The 26,394-nt window shown below is 36.9% G+C and overlaps 1 protein-coding gene across 2 annotated transcripts in view; it reads left to right on the forward strand.

Moving 5' to 3' along the window:
* Positions 1-26,394, forward strand: part of ICA1 (islet cell autoantigen 1) — a 75,394-nt gene that overhangs the window by 37,564 nt on the left and 11,436 nt on the right. Inside the window, exons 7-11 of one of the 2 annotated variants that reach the window (XM_061996870.1) lie at positions 12,726-12,851; positions 13,042-13,140; positions 20,640-20,734; positions 22,677-22,726; positions 26,008-26,049. In XM_061996870.1, coding sequence (XP_061852854.1) covers positions 12,726-12,851; positions 13,042-13,140; positions 20,640-20,734; positions 22,677-22,726; positions 26,008-26,049 — 412 coding nt within the window. The remainder of the gene's footprint in view (positions 1-12,725; positions 12,852-13,041; positions 13,141-20,639; positions 20,735-22,676; positions 22,727-26,007; positions 26,050-26,394) is intronic. The other variant, XM_061996871.1, reaches the window with a different exon arrangement.

The following is a 26,394-nucleotide window of genomic DNA, read 5'->3' on the forward strand; positions in this document are numbered from 1 at the left end:
TATTTTTTAATAATGAAGGAGGAAATGTATTCCTATTGCTGCAGGGCAGCAGTTCAAAAAGTTATTTAGCATAGAGAGCAACAGTACTTGCTACAGTTTTCATGTCTTAGAGAAGTTTGATTTGAATGAAACAAAGCTTTACTGCTGCAGACATGTTTGGATCCAGGCCTTTGCACTACCATAGGACTGATGGCAGGAAGGAAAATATGTCAAATTTGTTTTAAAAAGTTAGGCAAGGAAAGGACAAGAGGAAATGGCCTCAAGTTGCACCAGGGGAGGTTTAGATTGGATATTAAGAAGAACCTTTTCACTGGGCAGGCTGTTAAACACTGGCACAGGCTGTCCAAGAAGGTGGTGGGGTCACCATCCGTGGAGATATATGAGACGCATAGATAAGGTACTGGGGGATATGGTTTAGTGATGGGCTTGGCAGTGTAAGGCGAGTGGTTGGACTTGATGATCTTAAGGGTCGTTTCCAACCAAAAGATTCTATGAAAATAAAACATTCTCACGAATCTTCAATTAGAACACCTTGTTGATTGAATAACAGGAAGACTTTTGACATATGAATTTAGAATATCTGTAATTGTTGGCCTGTTCTGGTTAAATATCTAACCCAGTAGTAGGGCTTCTCCAATAATATTTATTTATGGTAAACTAACTTCTTAAAAATAAAAAAGAGAGTAAATAAATGAGCTATATATACTTTTTTTCCCCAGAGAATTCATGGAGATAATAACACTATTCAGTGTAGCACTCCACTCTAAAATGTCGTGAGTGAAAATTTCATTAGCAGACAGCCCTCTAGGAGTTGAACCAAGAGAGAGGAGTGTTGCCTGCATGCTTGGGCAATGGATGCTGGGAGATAAGCTAGGCCTGTCCAGGTAGATCCTGTAGGTTTGGGAAATCCATTTCCAAAATTCAAATCCCAGGTCTTAATGTTGTATATATTATACAAAACTTTACAAAAGTCAAGTACTAAGATCTGAGCTTCTCTCTGCACTGCAGTTACAGTTGTAGAAATGTTGGATCATGTCAAAATTGTCCCCACCATTCTCTTAATGAATCTGTGTGAATGCAAAGCTTACATACTGTCCTGCAGTAGATACGTGATGCATTTGTACATGCTTTCTGTTATTTAGGCACATTTGGGCATAGGCAGTGCTTGAATATACCCTGGCAATTGAAACTGAGCACTCTTACAGTTATGAAATTATATCACTCAATGTGCTTTTGAATTTTGAGAGTAGAAAATCAGCTGTTACACACATATTAAAGAGTTTACTACCTTCTTTACTGCCTTTTGAAATACCTTTGCTGCCTTATACCACAGAACAGGGTTCTCCCACCATGAGGAAGCACCAAGCCAGTCTGAATCCAGCATAACACAAACCCATCCTGACCTGCAAAACATGCCTCAAGGTTACCTTATTCCTAAGGATAAAACACATTAGTTCAAACAGAAATCCACTGTCTGGTCATCATCTTTCTTCGTTTCTGACCAATGCTAGCAACCGGGTTGTTGCACAGAGAAATACGCACTGATGTTTTCATGTGACCAGTCGAGGCATCCACTGTACATAGTATTTGGGGTATTTTTCTATGAAATTGTCCAGTTGCCTTTTGAACTAATATCAACTCTGGCCATCACAACAGATTGCTGTGATCAGAGAGCTGCCCTGGTAACACAGATGTGTGTAAAGATCTACTGTCTTGCATTGAATTCAAACAGCTAGTTGGGTGCAATACCCTCTGGTTCCTGTGTCGGATGAAATCTGCTCTTTCACAGCTGTTGTATGTTTGATATGGTAGATTTCCATCATGTTCCTCCTTAGTCTTCTCTTTTCTTTTTTTTTTTTGCAGGGGGGAAAATCCTAGTCTATCATCGTTTTTACAGAAACTAATTTACAGACATTTTGTTATTGCCTTTTTTTTTTTTTCCCTAATTGCTAAGCCTGAACTGATCTGCCCTTGCAGCTCCACTTGACTCTGAGTGGAAGAAAAATACAGAGTAAAAAAAAATCTTCATATCCCTGCATTTTTTTTAAGGAATCATATGCAGAATGTGCAAGGAGGTTCTCATTTTTCTTCATCCCTAAAGAGACACAAAAGAATGGGAGAAGGTACATTATAAACTATGAGGAATAAACACAGGGCTGGGAAGGAAGTGAGGCAGTAGAAAAAAAAAGAAAGGGAGAAAGAAGTGACATAAATGTGAATGTGTTTGCATAAGGGAAGAGAGGGAAAGCTACTTGGTAGGATTCAATTTCTGTGATAGGCATCACTGAATATATCAGAAGGTGGTACAACCAACCTGTGGTTTCTGGAGACATAAAAAAAGAATATTCAAGCCAGTCATAATTTTGTATCCTCACAGGGGTCAGAGAATTGCTCACATCTGCTGACTGTCAGTTGTTATGAAGTAAGCAGTTTTGACCATGGCTTACTTATTACTGCCAGACTAGAGTTACCTGGTGTGTGAGCCAACAGGCTCAAGGCAGTAAACTTTTTACAGGCTGAATGCTAAAAAACTTTGGAGGGAAATGTGGCATAAATGTGACAGAGCACATTTTGTATTCTACTGAATAAAATCCACAAAAAAGGTATGGTGCATGTCCATGACCTGGCTCTTTGGTAAATATGGTATTTTAACAGTTTCTTTTAGAAAAAAATCCTCGATTGGGATTTTAAAATAGCAGTACCTAACTCAGTGTACCTAACAACATCTTTCCTTACCTTATATTTTTATATTGCTGTTAAAAAAAAAATAGTAGCAATGTTCATTAAGCACTTTGCTCTTTAATATGACATTCTCTTTGACCCATGGCCATAGACAGGGATTTCAAACCAGGAAGAAAAAGACATCTGACCTAAAGTACTGTGAGGACAGATCATGACCAGAAATCAAGGCAAAGTTACATAGGCAGGAGGGGTTCTGTGGTCAAAGAAGAGAACACAGAAGGGTAGTGGTAGTTCTTCTGCGATATATTTGTATCCCAAGCACAACGCCCGCCTCTCCAGTAGCTGGAGATACAAACAAAATTAAAGTATATGTTTGGACTTCTATATTAGGAGTATGTTTAATTCTTTTCTCCTCCCAGGCAGCAAATTGCTAATTGCAGCTCTGTAACTACATTTGCAAGGTTTCTGCTACAGTTTTTATGAAGATCTTCTGTAAACATGGAGCTTAACTGCCAGCCAGTGTCAGGAGTCGCCTGATACAGATCCTAGTCCCCATCTCTGGCTTTTAAAACTAGAGAGAGGGAGTATCAGAAAGTGTAAGATGTAACATGAGGACTAGGGGAAATTACTTAAGATGAAACATTTTTAAGTCAGTCTGTCTCACTTTACAAAAAGAACACGAAGAGTTGGCTTGTCCACTTTATGTAAGTTGCTGAGGCTCTTCACTCATCGGGACTGTATCAGGAATCATGTCTTGGAAGCTTATGCTACATGAATTCAAATGGTAAATAAGGCACATATTAAGGTTATTATTAGCAATAAAAGATTTTTTTTTTTAGATGCTACTTATGTTAGGATTTATCAAACCCGACTTCAGGCATCTGCTGTGTAGATGCCAGCACTTAATCAACAAGAACTCTCTTTGTAGTCCAGGGGAGAGAAAAATGTTCTTTTAGGATGATGTGGACCAAACTCAAGTCTCCATAACTATTTCTGTTGGTCAGAACATGTGAGCTAGGCAGAGCTAGTGTGTCTTTCTGGAAGACGTGCCTTAGAGTAAGTGCAGGAGTAATATTTTGTTACGTTAATCTACCGATTTATTCTGGCCTTAAACTGTCTAGTCAAATACATGGCAACTGTTTAGGAACACTTTTCTAGAAAACCTGCAGAGCTTCCCAAAGCTGGATCAGATGTGAATGATAAAGGAGATAGGAATCCTGCTGTTCACGGGAACAAATTCTGGCAAACACTGGTCCAAAATAGTGACTACCATTGTGAAGATTACTATGAGGACTTATACTGACTCTCCTCAAAGAACTGCTGAAATGGGCCATATCCTATTAGGATGCGTTGAAACACATGGAGAAAATATGGGGTTTTTTTTGGTGCTTCCTGGAGTTTAAGACTTGGTTGCCCACAGATACCTGAATGTTTCTAATGAAATATTTTTAACATACTGAAAAAAGTGTATTAGTAGAAAATTGGTTTATTTAAAATATGGCATTTAAAAAAGTAATATTACTAAAACTAATGATGTCTCATATATTTTTAAAACTGTGAAAATTTAATCCAACACAAATATACTAAGCTCTCCCTATTACATGATTATGTCGTTTTCTAGATGGATAACATTTTAAAAGTTGTAATTGCTAACAGATTTAAAGTACAAATTATTATTATGGAACCTTAAAAGATTTTCAGATTGCTCTGTTTCATTCTGGGAAATGAGGCAGTAGTGATAAATATAAATGCATGTATTTATATGTACTTGCATGTATTTGTATATTGCAAAATTCCTCCAATATAATTTCATAAAAAGCTCCTAAAGGTTTTGTTTTCAAATTGTAATTTATTTAGTGCATCAGGGCATGTTAGAGGCAGAAATAAGAGCTATTCAGAGTATGATCACCTTCCTGTAGAAAAAATAATTAACCCTCAGGTTGTTCTATAGCATAATACAACATCACAGCCACAGGTGGGAACAGAACACAAAAAACATTATTTTATTTCTATTAATTTCATGGACTTGAGAAATTCTGTTGTGTTATCAATTGCATGCCACACACTTATTTGGAGCTGTGTGTTGTATCAAAGCTATCATGTGTTGGTGTAAAGTGTCCTTGTGAAATTTAGTTCTGTCATATAATCCTTTGCTTACTTGGTACACAAATATTCTCCTGTCTGTCACATCCTTAGTAGCCTTCAGAGCAGTACAGAATGAAAAAGGAGAGAGAAGTTTAATGTCCTACAGTATTTCTTGCTAGAAATCACAAAAACAGCCCGATACAAAACTTGGTATTTTATGTAAAAGAGTTCAATTTTATCTTTGCACCAGTCAGGATATTATTATAGTTTTGTTATAAATCGTTTTAAGCAGAAAAAACCAAAATCCCCCAAGCTCTTCAAACTCTCCAGATTCTCAGATCTGGAGCACGACTGAAGGCTGAAATTCACTTGAGCAGGCTGTTATATCCAGACAGCCAGTGGCAACTCTAATGCTTTTAAACTGGTTGATATTGCAGTAGAAAAGTTTGTAGTAGACCTGTGTGTGTGTGCACATGCACATGCGTAGATCACAGTGGAAGAGAACTGTACCACACAAGTGATGGAATGGTGCAGGCTATTCATGGTCATGTTTAGAAGACTGGGATCTTCGGTTTTCTTTTGCAAAGTTGAACAAGTGACTGCTATAATGTTCTGATGGAGTAGACTCCAGCTGTCCTGGGGGAAAGAGTCACCCCTGTAGGTAGCCAGTAAGGGCTTGTTTTGCAAGTACAGTCCTAGTTTAAGACCCTTGTCTTTCAAACACTTGGACTCATGCTTAAATACTCCGTAATTTTAGGGCAGTCATGTAATTTATTCAGTGCTTTTTGGTGTTGAGTACAATGGGACCCAGTCTCATTGAAACCTTCAGGGACTGCTGTAGTAGAAATGTTGAATAATAATAGCAATGCTGTTGAAATCAAAGAGAATACTCACATATTCAAATGAAAATGTGCATTCTCATCAGAGGCTATTGTTCTTCTGTGTGAATTAAAACTATTACAGATGTTACTTGTATTCCATTCTGCTTGCAGAGGTAGATGAAAAATCCTACTTTTGTGTAAACTTTTTTTTTAAACTATGAACAACTCTATCATCTGAATTCAAGTAGAGTAGGATTGTAAAAATATCTAAAATGTAGCAGGTTTGGGAGATGTTTGCAGGGTTTGGAAGAAAAACATTTCTGTTATAATACAAGCTTTTACTAGTTCTTTTCTCTAGATCACTTTGTCATAGTATAAGGAGAGCAAAATATTTGTTAAAATCATAGAGATTGCATTGTTCTGTCTAGACATAGAAACATTGTGATTAAAGGAAAAAACCCTTTTAACCAGTGCATGATGACTTTATGGTTGTTCTGTGTGTAGACAATTGATGTTTCAGATTGAGTTATTTGGCAGAGAAACATGATTGTTCTTGGTCCCACTAAAAACAATGAAATCTATATTCTGTTATGGAGTGGTATAGCATTGCTTCTGCTTTCTTTTTGGTGGTGGTTTGGGCTGTTTTCTCTGTTGGTTTGTTTTTGGTTTTTTCTTTCTTGTTTTTTAGCACTCTTCTTCTCTTGCATACATTCAGTTCCAGGACTTTCATGAACATGTTGCAACCTCCAGTAAGAAATATGAACAGGTGACTTAGATGCTTCAATTAAATCTAAAATTTGTGGGTAATTGTGGCAGATAATTTGCTAGTACATATTTGCAATTATTTGAGTAGGTATTGAGTTCATTGGATTATGTTGGATATTACTGTGTTCCGGTTGAATGCTTAGGGTTTTTCTCACTATGAATGTTTCAGTCACTAGAAAAATGGTCTTTGGTGGCTGGAAAGTCTTTGTGCTGTATTGTAGCTGATTCTAGACTTGCCTTGATCGGGTCTGTATGTAGTGAGAGTTTTCAGCACTTTAGGATACCAGAAAGTTGTGCCAGATTGCCTTCCAGAGTCTTTCTTTCTTAAAATGTAAATAGCCTAATACACATTTAATTCAGCTTTCACTTGTCTAATGTCTTTCTGTGTGATTTTGCTGATAGATTTAAACCAGCTTGACACAGGACGTGTATATTTTTGACAGCCATTTCAAATTGTTATTTGCTCGTACTACTGCAGTGACTGAGAATCTGAATCAGAGATAGCAGCTCCACTCTAATAGTCATGCACAGGAACAGTTTAAGAAAAAGGCAATCTGTACGGCAGGTGTACTTGCATTTTTTTCCTCTTCTCATGGAGACATAACTTCTCCTTCAAATGTAGCAGAAATACAGACAGTGCTTTTGTTGCTTTCCAGGGTGAGACAGGTAGACATGCAATGGTAATGAAATCCTTTATGTGAATTGCAATATGACTGCAAATTTGCTTAATCAAGGTTAATAGGACAAGGTGCATGGGGATGCATGCCCAAGTGCAGATGATCGTCATTAGGACCAAACAGCAAATTTAAAAAATATATCATTGGAACTTATTATGCATTTTACATTATCTAAATTCCTATCTCAAGAATAATTTCATTTCTTGAACAAATCTGATGAACATCTGCCCTTTTTCAGACCTAAGAGATGTTATTTGGATTTATTATACTATCCAAGTAGTTTTCCTTTTCTTAGATAGATGTTTTTCGCTTTATAAATCTCATCTCCTAAATTAATTTTTATCAGTGTTTCTCATCATATCATAAATGAAGATTTTAATAACCAGGGCTGAAGCATACAAACAGAAGTATGCTACCTCTTCTTTAACCATTGTTCCTATATGTTATTCCTGCAGATTGATGGAACAGAGATTAATGAATGTGGTAAATATTATTCCAACCCAAGGAAGCAGTTGAGTGAAAGTGTAGTCTCCATAATGTAGAACATACCAAAGCACACTGAAGTCAGGTTTAGTACTGTGTGAGATGCTGGAAGCATTATTTTGTATAAAACCTTGTAATTTCTGTTCTCTGGGTATTCAGCCAGAATCAATCTTGAAGGTTTGGGGTTTTTTTTAAATAAATAACTGCTTATATATGCTCATGTCAAAGTGTAGTGGGTGCTCCTTGTTATAACTGCACACGGGCTATGAAGTCATTACAGTTTTGTGGGAACTGGGAATGTAGTTCCTTATGTTTTCTGTGCTATATGCAGAAATACTATAAGATATGCTATACACTAAATACTTTGTCCTGAAACTACAACATACTTCAGTTTGCATTTAATTTTCATATAGGCTTTACAACAGTCAGGTATGCCAGAAGATGCCAGACTTATTTAATGCACAGATTTGTTCTGATTGCATCTGCTGGTAGAGTTTACCCAGGGCCCTCAACAGGAAGGTTTGCTATATTCCAAGCATTTTTTTTTTCTTGAATTACCTCCCTCCTTCCAGCTTTACACACACTGTGCATGCTTTTCACATCAAGTGAGAGGTTGGGTGACAAATTAGACTGGAAGCATCTGTTTCTGCTTCTATGCCGGAGATGGTGAGACAAAAATATACTGTATATAAAGTCTGTTAGTGCATTTATCCAACATAAGTTCTTTTTTGGAGATGATGCTTCATGAGCTGAATTGTCCCTGAAATTAGACTACTACTGAAAATAAATTTTATCTTTTATGGTAGACTAAAAGAAAGTAATAACACAGATGTACTGTAGAGGACATAAAGATTCCTTGAAAATACATGGAAAATCTGTATTTTATTATCGAACATAATGAATAGGGGTTTTTAACTGGATCTGAGCATTTCTCTATTTTTATGTTAGCACTTGTGAATATTTGGATTTTTCTGTTGGAATATATATTTAGGAACCTGCATTAGCAAATATTTGCCCTGAGCATCAAGCATTCCAGAATCTGACTTTCAAGTCCTCAGGATTTAACATTTATTTATTTACTTATTTATTTTAGTCTTTTGAAATTATTTCAGTTTTATCTGTCATCTTATCGTTTATAAAACTATTAATTTAATAAGATATTGCTTTCCAAATTTGTATTTTCTTATGTGCTCTCTTAAAAAAAAAATCTATTCCATAAATGTAGTACTTAAGATGTTTGCATTTGGAGTTAAAAGCAGGTTGTTCTCAGTTGCTCCTTAGAAAATGCAAAAGATGAAGAGTAATAATATTTTGTAGATAGTACCATAAGATTTTCTCATACAGCATAAACCTCAGTACCTACAGTTTCAGGTGCTTAGTAGGTCTTTTATTGTAAAATGTCCAAGTTACATTTGAATTAGGGCAGTTCTTTTGCAGTCAGTAGAATCTGGACACTTTTCAGACAAGGACTTTGAAGAAGTTTTGTATGTTCAGCTTTAATGAAGTTAAATGTATGAATAAAAATTTGCAAGACTGAGATGACAATGAGGTATTTCTCATGTCAGAGATATGAAGATTAATATGTATTACATCAGCTTTCCCTTGAGTAGAAAACCAAAGGTTCAGTCTAATAACTTGTGTAGTATTAAATAGATTATGCTTTGTATGCGTCAAGTTTTTATACCTGATTCCTGAAGCCAGAAGTAATCTTAAAAAATGTTTATCACTAATCGGAATTGCATTTATTGACACATATTAAAGGCAGAAGTCATGCTGATGGTAGTATGCAATGTTATTTCTTGGCTGTCCTGCACTGCTGCTGCAAAATGGAGAGTACTTTTGCTCAATAAACTTTAAGTATATCAAAAAAACTAAAAGCATTGTTAATTTAATAGTCCTCCTAGTGTCATGTCTTCCCTAGTTGGCAAGAGAAGTGTCTGGCATTTGGTAACACAGCATAACGTATTTTGAATCATCTGTATGAGCATGGCAAATATAGTTTGTATTTCATAGAATCATAGAATAATAGAATCATAGAATGATAGGGGTTGGAAGGGACCTTTAGAAATCATCTAGTCCAACCCCCCTGCAGAAGCAGGTTCACCTAGATCAGGTCACGTAGGAACATGTCCAGGCGGGTCTTGAAGACCTCCAAGGAAAGAGACTCCACAACCCCTCTGGGCAGCCTGTGCCAGGGCTCCGTCACCCTCACAGTGAAATAGTTTTTTCTTATATTTAAGTGGAACTTTTTGTGTTCCAGCTTCATGCCATTACCCCTTGTCCTGTTGCCAGCTACTATAGAAAAAAGGGATGTCCCAACCTCCTGACACCCACCCTATGTATGTGACATTGTGCTGTGGATCATCTTTATGAATGCTGTAGCTTTTAAAAGAGACACTAATTACATGTTCAGTTAAGTGCTGACATTGCTTCTTGCTAAATGTCCCTGAAGACTGTCTGTAGGAAGAGTACAACTCAAACTTCACAGTTTTTTGTTTTATGGGTTCTTTCTTTCCTTTTAAGCAGTTGGAGACATGAGGTAGACCGAAATAACAGTCTGTTGTGTGAAGTCCTTGTGTGGACTTGGAGCTCTAGAAATTAATAATTACATTAGAAGTACTGGGAAGTACACCATCTGACAGTATTTATATTCCACAGAGCTAAAATTCTTTGCTTTCTTGGACTACAAAGCCCCAGATGTTCTTACTGCATTTTCACCATTGATATGATATACTGAATAAGAAAGTGATTCTGCAGCACTGTAAAATGTAGTCTTATATATGATGTGTTTGCACTGACATCATTTTAATTTCTCTAGATTTTCAGGGCTGTAACTGAGATCAGAATTCAGTCTCAAGTCTCACTAGGTTTTTCAAAGCCTTACAACATCTCTTACTTAAAGACCTTCCTGTTGTAGCAATTATTGCTGACTAAAGATGTAGGTAATCTCACATTTGGATTTCAGTTACAAGTTCCTTTTTGCACAGGCCCACAATTTTCTTCACAATTCTCCTTTTTAGACTGAAGTTGTAAATCCATGCTCTCAGTCACTCACAGCTGAGACAAATACAGGATTTGAGGACCTAATGCAGGACAAATGTGTTTTATCCAGGACTGGGTCAAGCTTCCACACTCCTGCCACTGCTCCCATTCTCCTCAGTTTTGGAGGCCTGTAAGGTCTGTACCCACCTACTGATTTGAGTAGACAATTGTGTGTGGGATGAGATTCCTGGCATGGTGCCTTACCCCAGACTAAGAGGCAGCCTAGGCTAAGGCCAGACTCACAAAATACTGTATTTTTGTAGGGAAATACCTTGGTAGAAGCTGCTCCTTTTATATCATAGCTTAGCGTTTGTCATGCTTACCAAAGGAGTGGAAGCCCTGGGAACAATTTCCTCCTTCTTGAGGGAATTCAAATTATTCTCCACCTTACCAAAATATCTCCTAACTACCCAAAAACTCTTCCAGCTCTGGACATCCCTCTTAGGTTTGAAACTCAAGTATGAAAAAATAATAAGGCAAGTCACAGAATCATCAGTAAGGTGTTGTAGTTAGAGCACTGGATCAGGTCAGATGTTTGAGGTGTAGTTTTTATTACCGAAAGTCAAGATTTACTCATTAATTGCGTGATGTAATATGAGAACTTACCCTAGAAGACTTCCCATTCTAGATGAATGCACTAATTGCAAAGCTATTTTATAAAGATGGAGCATCACTGCTTTTTCATTGTGATTAAAGCAAAAAAAAAAAAAAAGTGTTTTTTTTCCTAGGCATCATCTTTTTCTACAATTAATCTCTCACCTGTGAGATGGTGCATTTATGAGAAATTTTGAATTATGGTCATTTCTTCCTTATAAACATATCAGACCTATGATTTGTGCAACCCTAATATATTACTTACGCAGAGCTGATTTGACTAGTGAAAAATAGTTGGCATATATACAGCAACCCAAGTCCCACAATTTGTGTGAGTAGGTCATCATCAGATGCAGACCTCTTGCTGTTTTTCTGCCTGGTTGGAAGTCTCATATACTTTAAGTGAGTTTGGGAAAATAAGATTAGAAATCTGGCAAGCCTAACATTTCAGATGTCATTATGAGGTGTGTGTTTGTCCTTACTGCACAAGGAGCACTGGCACTTGCTGCAAGTTTCTGTATTCACTTTTAAAGATCAGAGCATACAAGTTTATCAAATCTTGTTCAATTGAGTTTGCATATTCTGAAAAAAATTTAGCTAACTGTCAGTCCGATAAAGGAAAGTGTATTTGCATTCAGTGGGGTTTTTTCCACCATGAAGGGTTTTTTGGGGGGGAAACATTTTATTATAACTGTGAAAGATCATCATGTTTTGTGGTTTGATTGTTTCGCATTTCCTTGGAAGAAAGCTAAATTTTGTATACAAATTTTGTTAAATGTGGTTTGTTAGAGTAGTAGGGTAGTATACAAAGCTGTCAAAAAAGCAAGGGATACTGGATACAACGTGCCTATATCAACTTTCTACTATGATACCCGATTGTGAGAATACCCATTGTTCTTGTCAAAGATGTGTAGCTTGTATGACAGAGAGTGTCTTCGATGTAGTAGTAGAAGAATAATTTGAAAAATAAAAACCTTTTGAAACTAAAATTGTTTGCTTCTAAGAAAAGAGGGCCTTGTTTTTTTAATAGCAATAAACAGGAAAATCACTCATTTTTAGAAGAAAAACTTTAATGAGCAAAATTTTTGTAGCAGTTCAAAGTTATTGGAGTGCTGTATTGTCAACAGGAGTTGCAGATTGAAGTTTGTCAGTGTAATTTGTCTCCTACTATAGGTTCATGGAGATGTCTCTGCCTGTGTGCCTGTATATTATATAGTAAGCTTTTACTTCCAAATCAGTTAATCAGGCTTAGAATTGGTATTTCTATAACAAAATACCAAAAATGGGTAAGTTTTCTAATTATTATGTTCTCGGTATGTATTTAACACGAATATCCATCTTATAAACAGGGATTAGAAAACAAAATTTCTTCACTGAATATATAAGAAAAATAGTAACATAGAAGCCATTTTTAGCATATATTAGCCTGACATCTTAATTTCAGTGGAACTGATGCTATAATAAAGTTCTAGACTAATTTTAATTGAGCCTGTTTAGGTGTCTGATTTCTCTAAAAGTTGTATTAGTTTGCAGAGAAGAAAATTGTCTACGTAAACAGTTGTCCCTTTGTTTGAAGGTTCAAGCTCAAGTGCGACATGCAAAACTCAATTTTGACAAACTGAAGACTGATGTCTGTCAAAAAGTGGATCTTTTGGGAGCAAGCAGATGCAACCTCCTTTCTCATGTGTTAACAACATATCAGGTATCCGAAGAAAACTTTGACCTTCAAGAGAATGATTTCCTGTTATTATATGGTTTTTTTAAGAGATTACTATAGCAATACTCAACAGTTTGGATATGTAAGTAGTATTGGAGAGTACATGTGAAATTTGAACTGAAAGCAGATTGGCATAAAAGCTAACATTGCAATGATATTTTATCCTCCCTTACAGACAACACTTCTTCATTTTTGGGAAAAAACTTCACACACGATGGCAGCCATCCATGAAAGTTTCAAAGGTTATCAGCCATATGAATTCACTATGTTAAAGGTAAGGAACATATAAGATATGTTTGTTTGCCGAATGATAACAAGTAAGAGAACATAAAAGGATGTAGAAAGCACACATTCATATTTTGTCTGTATAGTGTCTGACAATTTTATCCCTGTCCCATCTTTTAATTTAAATACAGATTTTCTGTTTAATGTACTTCTGGCTAGTGTAATGGCTGAGGAGTATTTCGAAAGAAGACATTATTCAGGGCTGCTAAGTGGGATTGTGATTGATTATTCCTAAAGAATAGTAAAATCCAGCAGAATCGGGGATTTATGATGCTTTTGAAATCTTGGAAGTGAATTAATACTATTTTGCCTTTGTGTTTGTTTCTAAAAGCTCACACTCCTTAAAAACACTTTATTGGACTGAATATGAGTACATGGATACTCAGTGTTTCCATACCTGTACTCAGAGTTTCACTGGTTATGTAAAAATAATCACTCAGCACTGTATTTTCCTGGTCTTGCCTTGTCTCTGCATATGAAGTTGCTTTTTGCCTGTTGCAAGTTGAAGTTCAGCAGGGGAAAGAGAAAACAGTGGAAAAAAATCATAAACTTTCCAGTTAACCCCATAGACATCTTTGTCCTGTAGTTATTTTGTGCAATGCAGTAACGACATGATTGGCTAATCCTATTTGCACGGGAGAAGAGTGAAGGAAGTCTGAGGAAAGAGTTACTGTTGGGAGGAAAGAGAGAAATGAACAGCTTGTGTCAAAGGCGCTCTTTGCTTGGAGAGACAACACAGTTTGAAAACATTTACAAGCCATAGCATCTGTCCATGAAACATTTGTGCATATGACACATAGAAGTGGAAGTTGGGCTGCATTATGCCTGTATAGCCTGTGGCTACCCCAAAGAAGCACCTGAAAGTATTAGATTTAATTCACACAGACCACCAAACTTGTCTCTACATAATTATGCTATATTTAAAGTTGTTTTCTATAATAGGGGTTGTAAGAGAGCAGTTTCTGAACTTTGACGAGAGCTTCGGGATACTGTTAGTCCTGCCACATGAAAGAACAGACCGAACAGATGTAGAGCTAAATCTTTCCTGGACAAGGACAAAAAAAAAACCCAAAAAAACCAAGAAAAATTATTCCAAGTCCTCATTTGCTGTGAAGTTAACATAACTCTAAGCTGCTTTTTTGCATAGTCCACGTCATGCAACATGGGTTTTAGCCAGAGCTTATGTCCAGATTTCAGCAGGAGACAGTTTTGACATTGCTAGTAGTTGCCTAAAGACTCACCAATTAAACTGCAAATCGGAAAGGAAAGTCTCTCTTACTTCTGCACCATTGCCTCCCATTGTAGTGATGTATAGTTCACAGTCTGGGTTAACATGGCCACAGTCCTGCTTGGAGACCTGAGTACCATGCTGCTAGGCTATTCTCATAATTTCCCAATGTTAGAAGGTTTTTTCTGAGAATTTTTTTCTCTTTGCTTTGATACAAACCAGTTTTAGTCTTAATGTGTATATGTAGCCTATTTTATTGCTGGATATTTATTCTTTATTCTCTTTGATATCTAAAAATGGGATTATTTGAACAAGATTTATGATGTTTCAAAATGTATAGTAACATTTGGACACCTTGGAGAGAAACTTGTACAGAAAATGCACCTGTTCTGGAGTGTGAAGTACCCTTGTGGTGGAGAGTAAAAGAGATTTGAGCATGCTTTTTATCTTTTCGACTTCCTCCTGTGAAAGATTTCAGTATAAGTTTGAATTTAGGTTGGGAATCTATGAGGAAAATACAATCCATATTGAGTCTACACATGTACTCCCTTGAAGCAAAAGGTAACTGTAAAAATGATTATGAGTATTGTAGTGTGTTTAGGATGCAGCCTAACTTTGTTATGAGACTCTTAACTATTTTTCTTGCTGGCCTCCTGCACTGAAAAGATGTGATTTCCTGTTTTTGCAGTGATATGTATGCTGAGAAATTATGCTAATCATGAGGTAGTTTTATACTACAGAACTTCATGAAACCTGTGCTTTCAAAAAAACAGCTGCTTGGGAATAAGACTGTGTTACTGCCTTTCAGTATCAAGTCTTTATTTCTGTCAGTCACAAGAGTGGGATTATACCAAAGTTAAATCTCCTCCATGATCTCTGTCTCCCCAGTTAGTTGTTTCTGTTTGTTTACATTAAATGATTGCTAAGGAGATTAAATCAAACACTGGTGGTTGCATCAGATGAGGTTCTGTTGCCTAAGGTAATAGATCTCTGCTGCTACTTCAACTGCTTTACTAGGTAAGTCACCTCACCTTTACTTGTCATTTGAAGAGTGTAGGAATCCCATGAGTCCTGTGTCTCCGCTGCTAGACATGAGTGTGGGATAACAATAGATGTTTATAGTTAGGAAACTGATCCCTACTGCTTGTACCATATGTTCATGCCAGAGTACCTATATATTAAGAAGGACCTGCAAGCTAATTGTACATTCAGATTACATAGTATTTTGGTTTTCATGAAGTATAATAGATGGCTGTAGCTGGCCTGGGGTAAGTGTAGTTTCTAGTAGAAAAACTTTTGGTCTAAAAATGTATCCAATGAAGATACCATGTCTGCTGTTGTCTTTGTGCATTAAAAATATACAATCAGAATATATGATAGCTTAAAATATACATAAAATATTTCTATTTTCACTTTTCTACATTTAATTGGAAATTACCCCTTTTAGAATACTTTTGCCTATCTTATCTCTTAAACGGAATCTTTACGGAAAGAAAATGTTCAATTTGATGCTTGCAAATCATTTTTGTGCCTTATGATTCCGGTTCTGATTCTAGCAGTTAATTTTATTCATACAAGTGGTCTTTCTGAGTTAAACTAAGCACACATGTATGTAGGATTAGCATTTTTAAAAAAGAATATAAACAAAATGTTAATATTTGACTTAGGCATAGATTGTCTTACTGAAAAATTAGAAGGTGTAATGTACTTGAAAATTACTATTTGTGTTTTGTAGTATGAATATATTCATGTACCAGATTTACCTCAGGAAAGAGATTCTTAAATGCCTCTTGGGATTGTTTCTGCATAGAAAACATTGTCTGTAGAGATGTTTGCCAAACTGCCTTAATGAAAAGCAGCCTATTTGTTTTCTTTGCTTCAGGATGTATACTGAGAGTAGTATAATTGTGCTATTGCAGCTGTATTTCCTAACTATGAGTTTTATGCTTGATGAAACATGATTATTAATGTGCTAAAACTCTATGTATCATGATGTAAAGTATCCGTTACTGTACTCATTGCTATGACATTAATGGTGAGTAGCTGCTGTTGTGGTAAAGCCTTTAAGGTTTCATTGGTTAGAAATTACCATATATCAAATGAACCAAAATTTCTTTCAAGGATTGCTTTTCACGAATAGTACCTCTTTCTAATTTATGTCATCATTCATTTGCCTTAGTTACTTAATAAATATTTAGTAGCATTTTTGACGTTTTAATGCTATTATAATACCAAACTTCCCTGAAGAGTTTGTATGAGGCTAGAAATAATAATAACCCTGGTAAGGGAGTCAATAGGCATAAATCTCAGTGCGTCCATTTATTTCCACGCAAAGTGGAATGCTGCTGCCTGTGCTCCTTACGTTGTTTGGAGAACTCTGTTCAAACAGGTGCCTTCTCCTGACTTCTGCTGTAGTCTGGTATCCTTTTTTGTTTACATTTGCACCATGACTACACTCAATTGCAATGCTGCATAAAATTGTGATGATTTGGGCTTTTCTTCTAATGAATCCCTATGGGGAAATTCTGAGACTACCTGCTTTTTCTCTTCCCTTTACGCTCTCTCCCCAAATTAAACGTATCCAAGGTTTTTTCTCCTGAGTAATGTTACCCTTCCCCATATGTATCATCATGTCCTGAGATGTATCCCTGGCTGCTGAAACTGCCCTCAGCTGTGTTGCTTTGATTCTTTCTCAGTCAAGAGGAAATGCATTAGTTGTCCAAGGCACTTGAGGGGAACTGTGTGTGGTGATTTAACTGCAGAGGATTGGTTTTGTGAGCAGTCCAGATGATCTTGGCTTGGCTTAAAAGCAGCCCAGATGTAGGTGAAGGATTTTTTCGAGTGAGTAGCAGTTAGCCTCTGAATGGTGCCTGAGATGGAACCAGAGTTAACTGAAGTGAAGGAACCCCTTACCAGCTTGGATATTTAGTCTGAGTACTGGGAATAAGCAAATTATCATTTGGGTGACTTTTGGTCATAGAGACGGACAAGGTGGGCAGAGTGACTGTGAACTCACTCTGCTAGTATAAATGGTCTTGCCCTGATTTTTATAGTAAAAGAGAAATAACAAAGCTAGAAAGAAAACTTTAAATATAAGAGGATCCTACATTAAGCCATGTACTGGTTAGCTTACAACAAAGCCTGTATGAGCCCACATGAGCACCCAGAAGAGTACTGTGAAGTTAGGCTTTTGCTGTCAGCCAGCAAAGTCAGGGATGCTTCATACACCCAACTGAAGTGTGCTTCCTTTTATCTGAACTCAGTCTGTGTCTTACAGACTTGTTTAATCACTACACTTTCTAAGTGATGGGACTTCTTCCTCTCTTCTGATGTAAGTTGAAAAAGCGCAGGGCCATCAAGATGATCAGGAGAGTGAAGCGTCTTCCTTATGGGGAAAGGCTGTGGGAACTGGGGCTGTTTAGTCTAGAGAAGAGGAGACTGAGGGGATATCTCCTTAATATTTACAAATATCTAAATGGTGGATGTTAGGAGATTGGGGCAGCACTTTTTCTGTTGTATCTAGTGACAGGACAAGGGGTAATGGAAAGAAGCTGGAACGCAAAATGTTCCATTTAAACATAAGAAAAAACTATTTCCCTGTTGAGGTGAGGGAGCCCTGACACAGCCTAGCCAGGGAGGGTGTGGATTCTCCTCTGGAGATTGTAAAAGCCCATCTGGACATGTTCCTGTGTGACCTGATCTAGGTGAACCTGCTTTAGCAGGGAAGTTGGACTAGATGATCTCTAGAAGCCCCCTCCAACCCCTACCATTCTCTGATTCTGTGATTCTACGATTTGATTTCTACATATACTCAACAGTAGTGACCACAGGACTGTGGGTTCACATTTAGAAAACAGTTGACAATGTCTTTTTAACACTGTTTTATTTTGTACCCATTCTCTAGCTAATAAAATGGTTTTTAAAAGACATTCTGGTTTGTAGTGCACATCAAGATGTGAAGAGAGACAGGGGAAAGGAAAACAATTTCATTATTTGTGATCAGAATTTGAAAGAATATTGTCTAATTAAGTTGTTGCATTGAATTATTGCACTAAAATACAGCTACTGATTTTTAACAATTTTTATCATAATCTCCATTGAAATTGAAACTGTATCTCAGAGCCGTGTTTGTTTTTCTAATACAGGAAATAGTAACTGCCATTATTATCATGCTGTTTCCTTCCCAAGGTACTTGTGAATTCCATTTCTATATGGTGTTTCCGTGGCTTGATCACAGTCCTTTAAATATGGATTTCCTGAAACAGTCATGAAGGAAACATCATAAAATATAGCTCCTTAAAAAAGGATGATGATATTTCTGTATTTTTTCTTGGTGAAGATGCACAAAATTTATTTGTGATAGTTTTCTTTAACTTGGATAATTAAGTGGTGGTTGAAGTAGTTCTGTTTGCTCTTCAAAACAATTTCATCCCTCTTGGGGCAGGCTCTGTGTTGCCATACTTAGTGGCAGGCAGAGCACCACAAGTGTTGCACCATCACCTCCTGATTACAGAGGACTGTGTGTCCAACTGTGAAGGTGTCCAAGATGGTTCAAGTGCCTGAAGCAGTACAGTCCCTGTAATGCAAAGCATTGCTGTCTTTCATGTCCTCTTAGAGTCAATGGAGTAATTCTCCTAAATTTTAATAGTACAAGAGGTGCAATCTAATTAATAGCAGTAAAATGAAGTTAGTCACATATTCATTCATAGGTGATCTAGCTAAGGTGGATAGTGTCCATTATTAAGAATCCAAGAAGTAGTCTTACGTGTGGTTCTGATCAGCACTGTTACAATGTCGGAAGTGGCAACAATGGAATAAGTTACATTTCTTTAATTCCTCTATTTATTATTTCTGTTGTTGTGATCCCTCATCTTTTGACACATGATATCTGCAGTGCTCAGGGTGCTTATGACAAATTCATCTGTAGAAGTTCTTATTAATTTACTGAGTTCAAATTAACTTACTGAGAGGGGGAAAAAAAAGCAAGTATGATATACAACAGGGCCATTAGGTGGTTTCTAAAACACTGAAGTATACATTTCCTCATACAGACAAGTACTGACCCAAGCGGAAACTGGAATGCGTCTTGTGGTCATCTGTCCTGGTTAACAGGGCAGTGTGAACAAAACCTGTGATACACCTGGGAATGATTTTCTTGTAACAGATGGGCTGAGGATTCTAACTTCTGTTCAGTTGACGAGGTGGACTTCGCAGCCATGGCTTTTTTTCTTTGTTTTAGTATTCTGATGAAACATACTACCATTTTGTTAAAAATCCAGATGCAAAACCACTACATTTTTTGTGGATGTTTTGCACAAGAAGTGGCTTATTTGTTTTAGCCTCAGCTTTTCAGAGGCCGGGGGAGAAAGTGGGTTAGATGCACCACTAGTAGTATCAATGAAACATAAGTAAACTGAATTTCAAATGGTTAGCACTATTCACATGAAAGATGGCTTTTTTTTTTCAGAAAACGAGTTGGTCTTTGGAAAGAGGAATGGCAAAAACCACCTTCATGGCAAAAACCATTTGATAGAACCAAATACTTACATTTCTAACTTCTACAATTGTTTAGTTACTATATTCAGCTATTTAATTTTTCATACAGAAATCCTAATTAATGCATAACAGTGACAACTCATATTTATCACTTTTGTAATCTCAAAGAGTCAATCTATAATGCTTTATGTGTTGGCTTGTTCACGAACATGTCCAAATTTTGGTTATAAAAATGTTGTCCGTGACACTGCACGTTGTCATCATGTAGCATGGTCTTTGGCTTGCAGAGGCACAGTAGGGTTTTCTAAAACCACTCGAGCCCTCTGTGTAGCTAGTCATCCAAGATTTTAACCCTCATTTTCAGATTCAGGATACAAGTAGTACCTTACCACTGCACTGCAGTTGCCAAAGTTGTGTGCATAGTTGTGTCAGGGGAAGAAAGAGGCAAATCCCTCAAATGGCAAAGAAATATGTTGTCAGTGCATTGCTTTGCACACAGTATAGCTGGTTTTACTTAGAAATATTGGAAACACAAGTTCAGAAGTATCCAAGAGTTACCTTCCCAGATAAAGTATGTTCACGTGGCTCCGTTTGATTATCTTCTAACATTTTTTTTTTTTACTTGTTTGAGTCAGATACAATGTTGCAGAACCATTTGTGCTTAATTTATGTAGGGTCTATAGTCTAGTTTAGCCTTAAATGACACACTTTCACTTCCCTGATTCTATTTTGTTTTTTTCATTTATATTACAATTACCGTGTAGAGCTTGCAAGATCCTGTGAATAAACTAACAGAAAAAGCAGAAAAGGAGGACTCGCAGATTGAGAGTATCAAACCTGTACAAGATCATCAGAGTCAGTAAGTCACGTGGCCTTCATGTTAAAATATTAAGTATTTTTTTATATAATCTGCTTTGTGGTTGCTCAAGTCACCGAACATTTATAAGTGGAAATGTAGACACAGCTAATCTAATCATGCTAGCTAATAGTCAGCTTAGTAGAATTCCTGAAATATTGTAATGTGTTTGTGAAAACTCACAAATTTTATGGTGAAATTAGGAGTTTTTAAAAGACCCGTTAGACCTTAATAAGTTTTTCATCTTTCCTAGCCTTCTCTTTCTTTTTCAGCTTTTGCTTCAATTTTTTATTCAGTAAAAGAAATAGTAAACAACTACACATGGGAGAAGGTCTATGAGCATTGTGTTTCTCCCTTCAGCAGCATCTCCTTTCACCTGGGAACAGGATATGGACTCCCGATTGCTTTGAGCGGCGATTAGTTTTTGTAATGTATACAGCATCAGTTAGTAATCCAATGAAGCAGTAGGTACTTAGTATAAAGTACATCTAAGTGAGCTAATGCTATTGAGGTTTGAGTTACCTGTAGCTCTGAGGTGAGAGAGACTTGTCAAAGGGCTGCTGTGGGGAGAGGAGAACAGGAGACCGAGATGCGATCCCTCCCTTTACGGGACCATCAGGGTTCAGTTGCGGGGAGATGCAATGTTGATATAATCCTACTGCCACCTGTTGTTTTTGCTGTTCCTGGTTAAATGAAGCACCCGGCAAAGGATCAGTTGTCAAAAAGCATAGAACAGCTTGACTGATGAGTGCATTTTGCTTGGTTACTTATAATGATAAATTTTTTAAGAGTTTAGTTTTCCAGACCTTTTACCTGTTTAGACTCAGAACCGGTTTATAAATTGATCAGATTAGGCGCTGTTCAGATTAGAAAGGACTCAGACAAGCACCATTTGGCAGGTGGTTGTCTCCACAGCACTTCCTCGAATCTGCTGCATCTCGTAACAATAATAAAGAATTTCATAAATAATTGTTTTCCTTGATGTTGAATATAAAGTTCTGTGATGAACTTTATGCAAGATGTGTGCATTGGTGCCTACCAGCAAATGCATTGGATGCCATGTCATGCTTGTACTTGTTTTTATTTATGAATTATCTTTTTCTTTCTCTGTCATAAAACTGAGGGGAAAAAAATATGTCACCGTTTTGCTATGTAAAACAAACCATAAGCAAACATCTAAGATTCTAGAAGAATTACAGAAAACAAAGTTTTCATTCACAGTAAACATTCATTATACTGGAATTGGCCCTGAATCTAATTTTCCTCTGCTTCACCACAAGCATATTAAGAGCAGGGGCAGTGACTGCTCCTGTCCTGTCACTGGAGTTGCTGTCCTCTTCACCAGCACATCATTCTTGTGGCTACTTCATTCTCTACTGGTACAAAATAATAGCACTTAATATGTAGTGAAGAGATTACCTTTGTGTAAGAATTGTATGTAAACCACAGCTTTATTTTTTTCCTGTCAAGAGTATCAACACTGCTGAACTGGACTTCTAGAAATCTGCTGACCTGGGACAAAAGTCACCTGATTGGTGATTTTTAATTAATTGCTCTTGAAAAGAGAAGTGCAAAGTTGTTGGATTGGGGTTGATTGGGGTTGGTTGTTTTTTTTGGAACAATGGTACATCCACCATGATTGAAACTGATGAAAGACCAAATCTGGAAAAGCAAAATACACTGTACTTTCCTTTACAATATTTAGTTAGATTGAAAGTGGAAAGGTGGTAGGTTTTAATAGTTGGTCTTCAGTCTAATTTTGGTTTTCAACAGACTTCTGTCAAACAAAAAAAGTTAATAACAGACCAGCAAATGCAAGAGTCCTCATGAATTGCTGTTTGTCATTGATATGATTCTATAATGATGTGACCAAAAAGAGAAAAAGATTGTTATTCTCTAACTTTAGAATTCTTTTCTCATTTTTTTTCTTATTTTTCAAATTAAGGTTGATTTCATTAGATGAGGAGAGCCATACCAAGGAATCAAACTATTCAGGTATTTTATTTCACGTTATCATAACTTCGTAATTGCTATAATATGTGGGTTCTTTCATTTTGTTTATTTCCTGTATTTCAGCTTCACTCAGTAAATCTCTACAATGCAAAATGCAAAAAACTTAAGACTCAGAAGATCTGTTGAAACTAATCTCCCACATGTTATATTGCACTACATTCAGTAACTCTCAGGTAGATCAAACAGTTTGTCTTCTGAAGTATAATTCTTACATTGGGCACGTCTTCGAGGAAAGGATCTACAGATTAGCAGATGTCAAGACAAGGAAAGTTTGCCACTTAGCTTAGTAGTTTGTTCCAGTGACTAAACATGTACTCTGTTAAAAACTTGATGGATTCAGGTGGAACTTCTGCCCAAAAGCATCAGCCACTGCCAATGATCTGACGGTTATTCTTATTCAGTGACTCAGCCAGGCTCTAATTGAAAGTGCACAGTGAAAGAACGTGAGATAATGGACACTAGTGACATGAAGGGAAAATCTGATCACATAATAGGAAAAAAAGTGTTTACAGTGAGGATGGTGAAGCTCTGGAAGAAATGCCTGGAGGGATTGCAGAATATTCTTCACTGGAGATCTTCAAGACTTGACAGGACAAGTCCCTGTGGAACCTGATCTAACCTCATAGCTGACTATACTCTGATAAGGGCCTTGGATAAGATGACCCTCAGAGGTCATTCCAGCCTAAATAATAAAGCCATGGCTTTTATCTTTTTCCGCTGAATTAATGGAGAATTGTTTTTAATAGGTGGCATTTTATCCTCCATGAGGATATTTAGAACGTATTAAACTAAAATCAAGACTCTTTTCAAATCTTCATTTAGATAGACTAACAATATTGATGTCTTGAAGATGTCTTCTCTGCTCCTTTGTTTTTGCAGTTTTTGTTTCCATTGCACTTTTCAACATCCCGTTTAACACGTGAAATATATAGCTGGACAAGATATTTCTGATGTTGGTCTCTCCTGTCCTATTTCTGAAACATAAAATCACATTCCTATTTCTATATCCAAGAAGGACATCTCGTTTCCCTGCAACATCAAGTTAGAAGCTCTTGTTTGAATTGTTGCTTGTCAAGACTCTGTTCCTTTTGGTCACAGCTTTCCAGGACTCATTCTTCCTTTCTGCAGCATGGCTTGGATTCCTTATTCCTAGAGATATAAGTTACAACTTAGTGGTATTATGTTCTCCCAGCTCTGACTACAGAAACTGAATGCCTGGCCTGAATGACTACCACTAATAGTCTGTTAGATGTTTGCACATTTTTTTCAAGATTGATTTTGTGTTTACATCCAGATGACCGCTAAAGCCATTGAATACCAATGAATATAACACTAAGCCTTGCAGATCTAAACTAGAAACACTTCAACTTTGCAATTATTTCTCCTAACAACTGAGTTTTGACATCTGTTAGTTGTCATGTTCCTAATCTATTCAATATGTTCATTATAGGTATTATGCAGTGCTGACTTTTTAGCTGGAAAGATATATAGTGCAAAGTCAAATTGTTTCTAGGCAAATGTCTTTACCAAAGAAAGTTTGTAGTGTTTTCAAAGAGTGAAGTTAGTTGTTTGGCTTTTTTTGAACTAGGTCTGCTTTCCATAAAAACATCTTTCATTATAAGAGCATTTATTATGCTTGTATTCTTTTGCTGAATCCCATACTGATCAGAATTCAGTTGAATGTTTTGCCTAGAAGTAATGGTGAGCTACTAGCACATAATTACGTGCAATTGCTTGAGTTACCCTGTTAATTATTGTTGTTGAGTATTTTTTGTAGTAATGATGCAATATAAGGACTTCTCCAATGTTTGAAGTTTCCCACATTTTGCAATTACTTCAATCAGATATCTCTTCTATGAGATATTTTCATATTCTTGCATACAAATTCTGACATATTTTCTTAGCAGATGTTTTCTAGAATCTGAGTTACTTATGGGCTGTAAAATATTTCACTGTCATCCATAGTACATATACCTTGTTCTATCTCCTCCATTGCCTCTAAAAGGAGCAGAAGTATTTTGGCATGTTTCCGTAGGCATATTTCAGTAGGTAACTCATCCTGGTTTGCCACATATCTTGAATAAGATTAGTCACCTGAAGGAGATGTCTTCACTGGTAAATGAAATGTAGATGATTGTTTTAACTCCATGTCTAATCTAAATAACTTTCTGAGAACTTAGGGTAGTTACAGTTGGGGCATGATGGTGTTTTTCACCTCTGGTAGCCTATAGGCATCGGCTATGCATTTTCCATCCTATTGGTCTGAGCCTATTTATTTTCCTGCAGAAGAGGTGTTATTACTTATATCCTGACCTAGGCTGCTTTGGGAGAAGATTCCTTTTCACCATTCCCAGAGTTGGTGTCATGAGGAAGAATATATTGTCAAGGAAGGTGTTTTAGAGAGTGATGGGGTTCTGGGCATCTTTTTGCTTGCTCCTGGCCTGTGTAAGTACAAGCCTCTAAAACAAGTGTGTCTGCTTCTGGAGGACAGCAGAGTCCTGTCTGATTCTTGCAGTTGCCTCAGCTGGGTGCACTCAGCCTGGAGGTGGGCTGGCATGGCAGTCAGCAATTCAAAGGAAGATATACACACCCACTCCCCAGGTTATTCTTCAGAAATTTTCCTCACTTCTCAGAAATCATGGAATCACAGAATTGTTATGGTTAGAAAAGACTTTTAAGATCAAGTCCAGCCACTAACCTAACACTACCCAGCCCACCCCTAAACTAAACCATATCCCTCAGCCCCCCATCTATGCATCTTTTGAATATCTCTAGGGATGGTGACTCCACCACCTCCCTGGGCAGCCTGTTGCAATGCTTAATAACTCTCTCAGTGAAAAAGTTCTTCCTAATGTCCAATCTAAACCTCTCCTGATGCAACTTGAACCCATTTCCTCATGTCCTATCATTTATTACTGGGGAGAAGAGACCAACCCCTTCAGGTAGATGTAGAGAGTGATCATACCTCCTCTCAGATGTGTGTAGCTTGAGTCTTTCATCCATCCCGACTCAGATCATTTTGAACCTGAATACCAACAACCACTTAATGTTGATCTTACAGTGACATTGTTTATAAGCCTGGTCTTGTGCCAAGTGCAGTTTGACATGTTCATGGCAATGACAAGGATGTCATATCCACGTTACATGGAAATTGTTACCATAAGCAGAACTTCACTACACTTTTAGGTGTATACATACTGATTGTCAGTGTACTGCAGACCTTCCTTTGTTGCTTTTCTTTTTTCTGTTTTTTTTGCTCTTAGGTGCCATAGATGACTTATTAGACCTGCAACCTGAAGAAAATGGTATGGAACATTTATGCATGTCTTTTTCATCTGCTTTCCAATTACAGGCCCAAAGTACAATTTTAATCTTAGATCTTAATTATTTTCACAAACTTAAAGATTGAATGAAATTATTCAGATGCAGTATTTAAACACTGTTCAAGGAAGCTTAACTTCCTATACATGCAGAGACACTATTCCCGATCTTACAATGTGAAGTAAACCTCACTGGGGATAAAACTCATTGTAACAGCTGATTTAAGATTAGGTATCATAGAATGGTAGGGGTTGGAAGAGACCTCTAGAGATCATCTAGTCCAACCGCCCTGCAGAAGCAAGTCCACCTAGATCAGGTCACACAGGAAC

Source organism: Colius striatus, chromosome 5, assembly GCF_028858725.1.
Source record: "Colius striatus isolate bColStr4 chromosome 5, bColStr4.1.hap1, whole genome shotgun sequence".
NCBI classification, from domain to species: domain Eukaryota; kingdom Metazoa; phylum Chordata; class Aves; order Coliiformes; family Coliidae; genus Colius; species Colius striatus.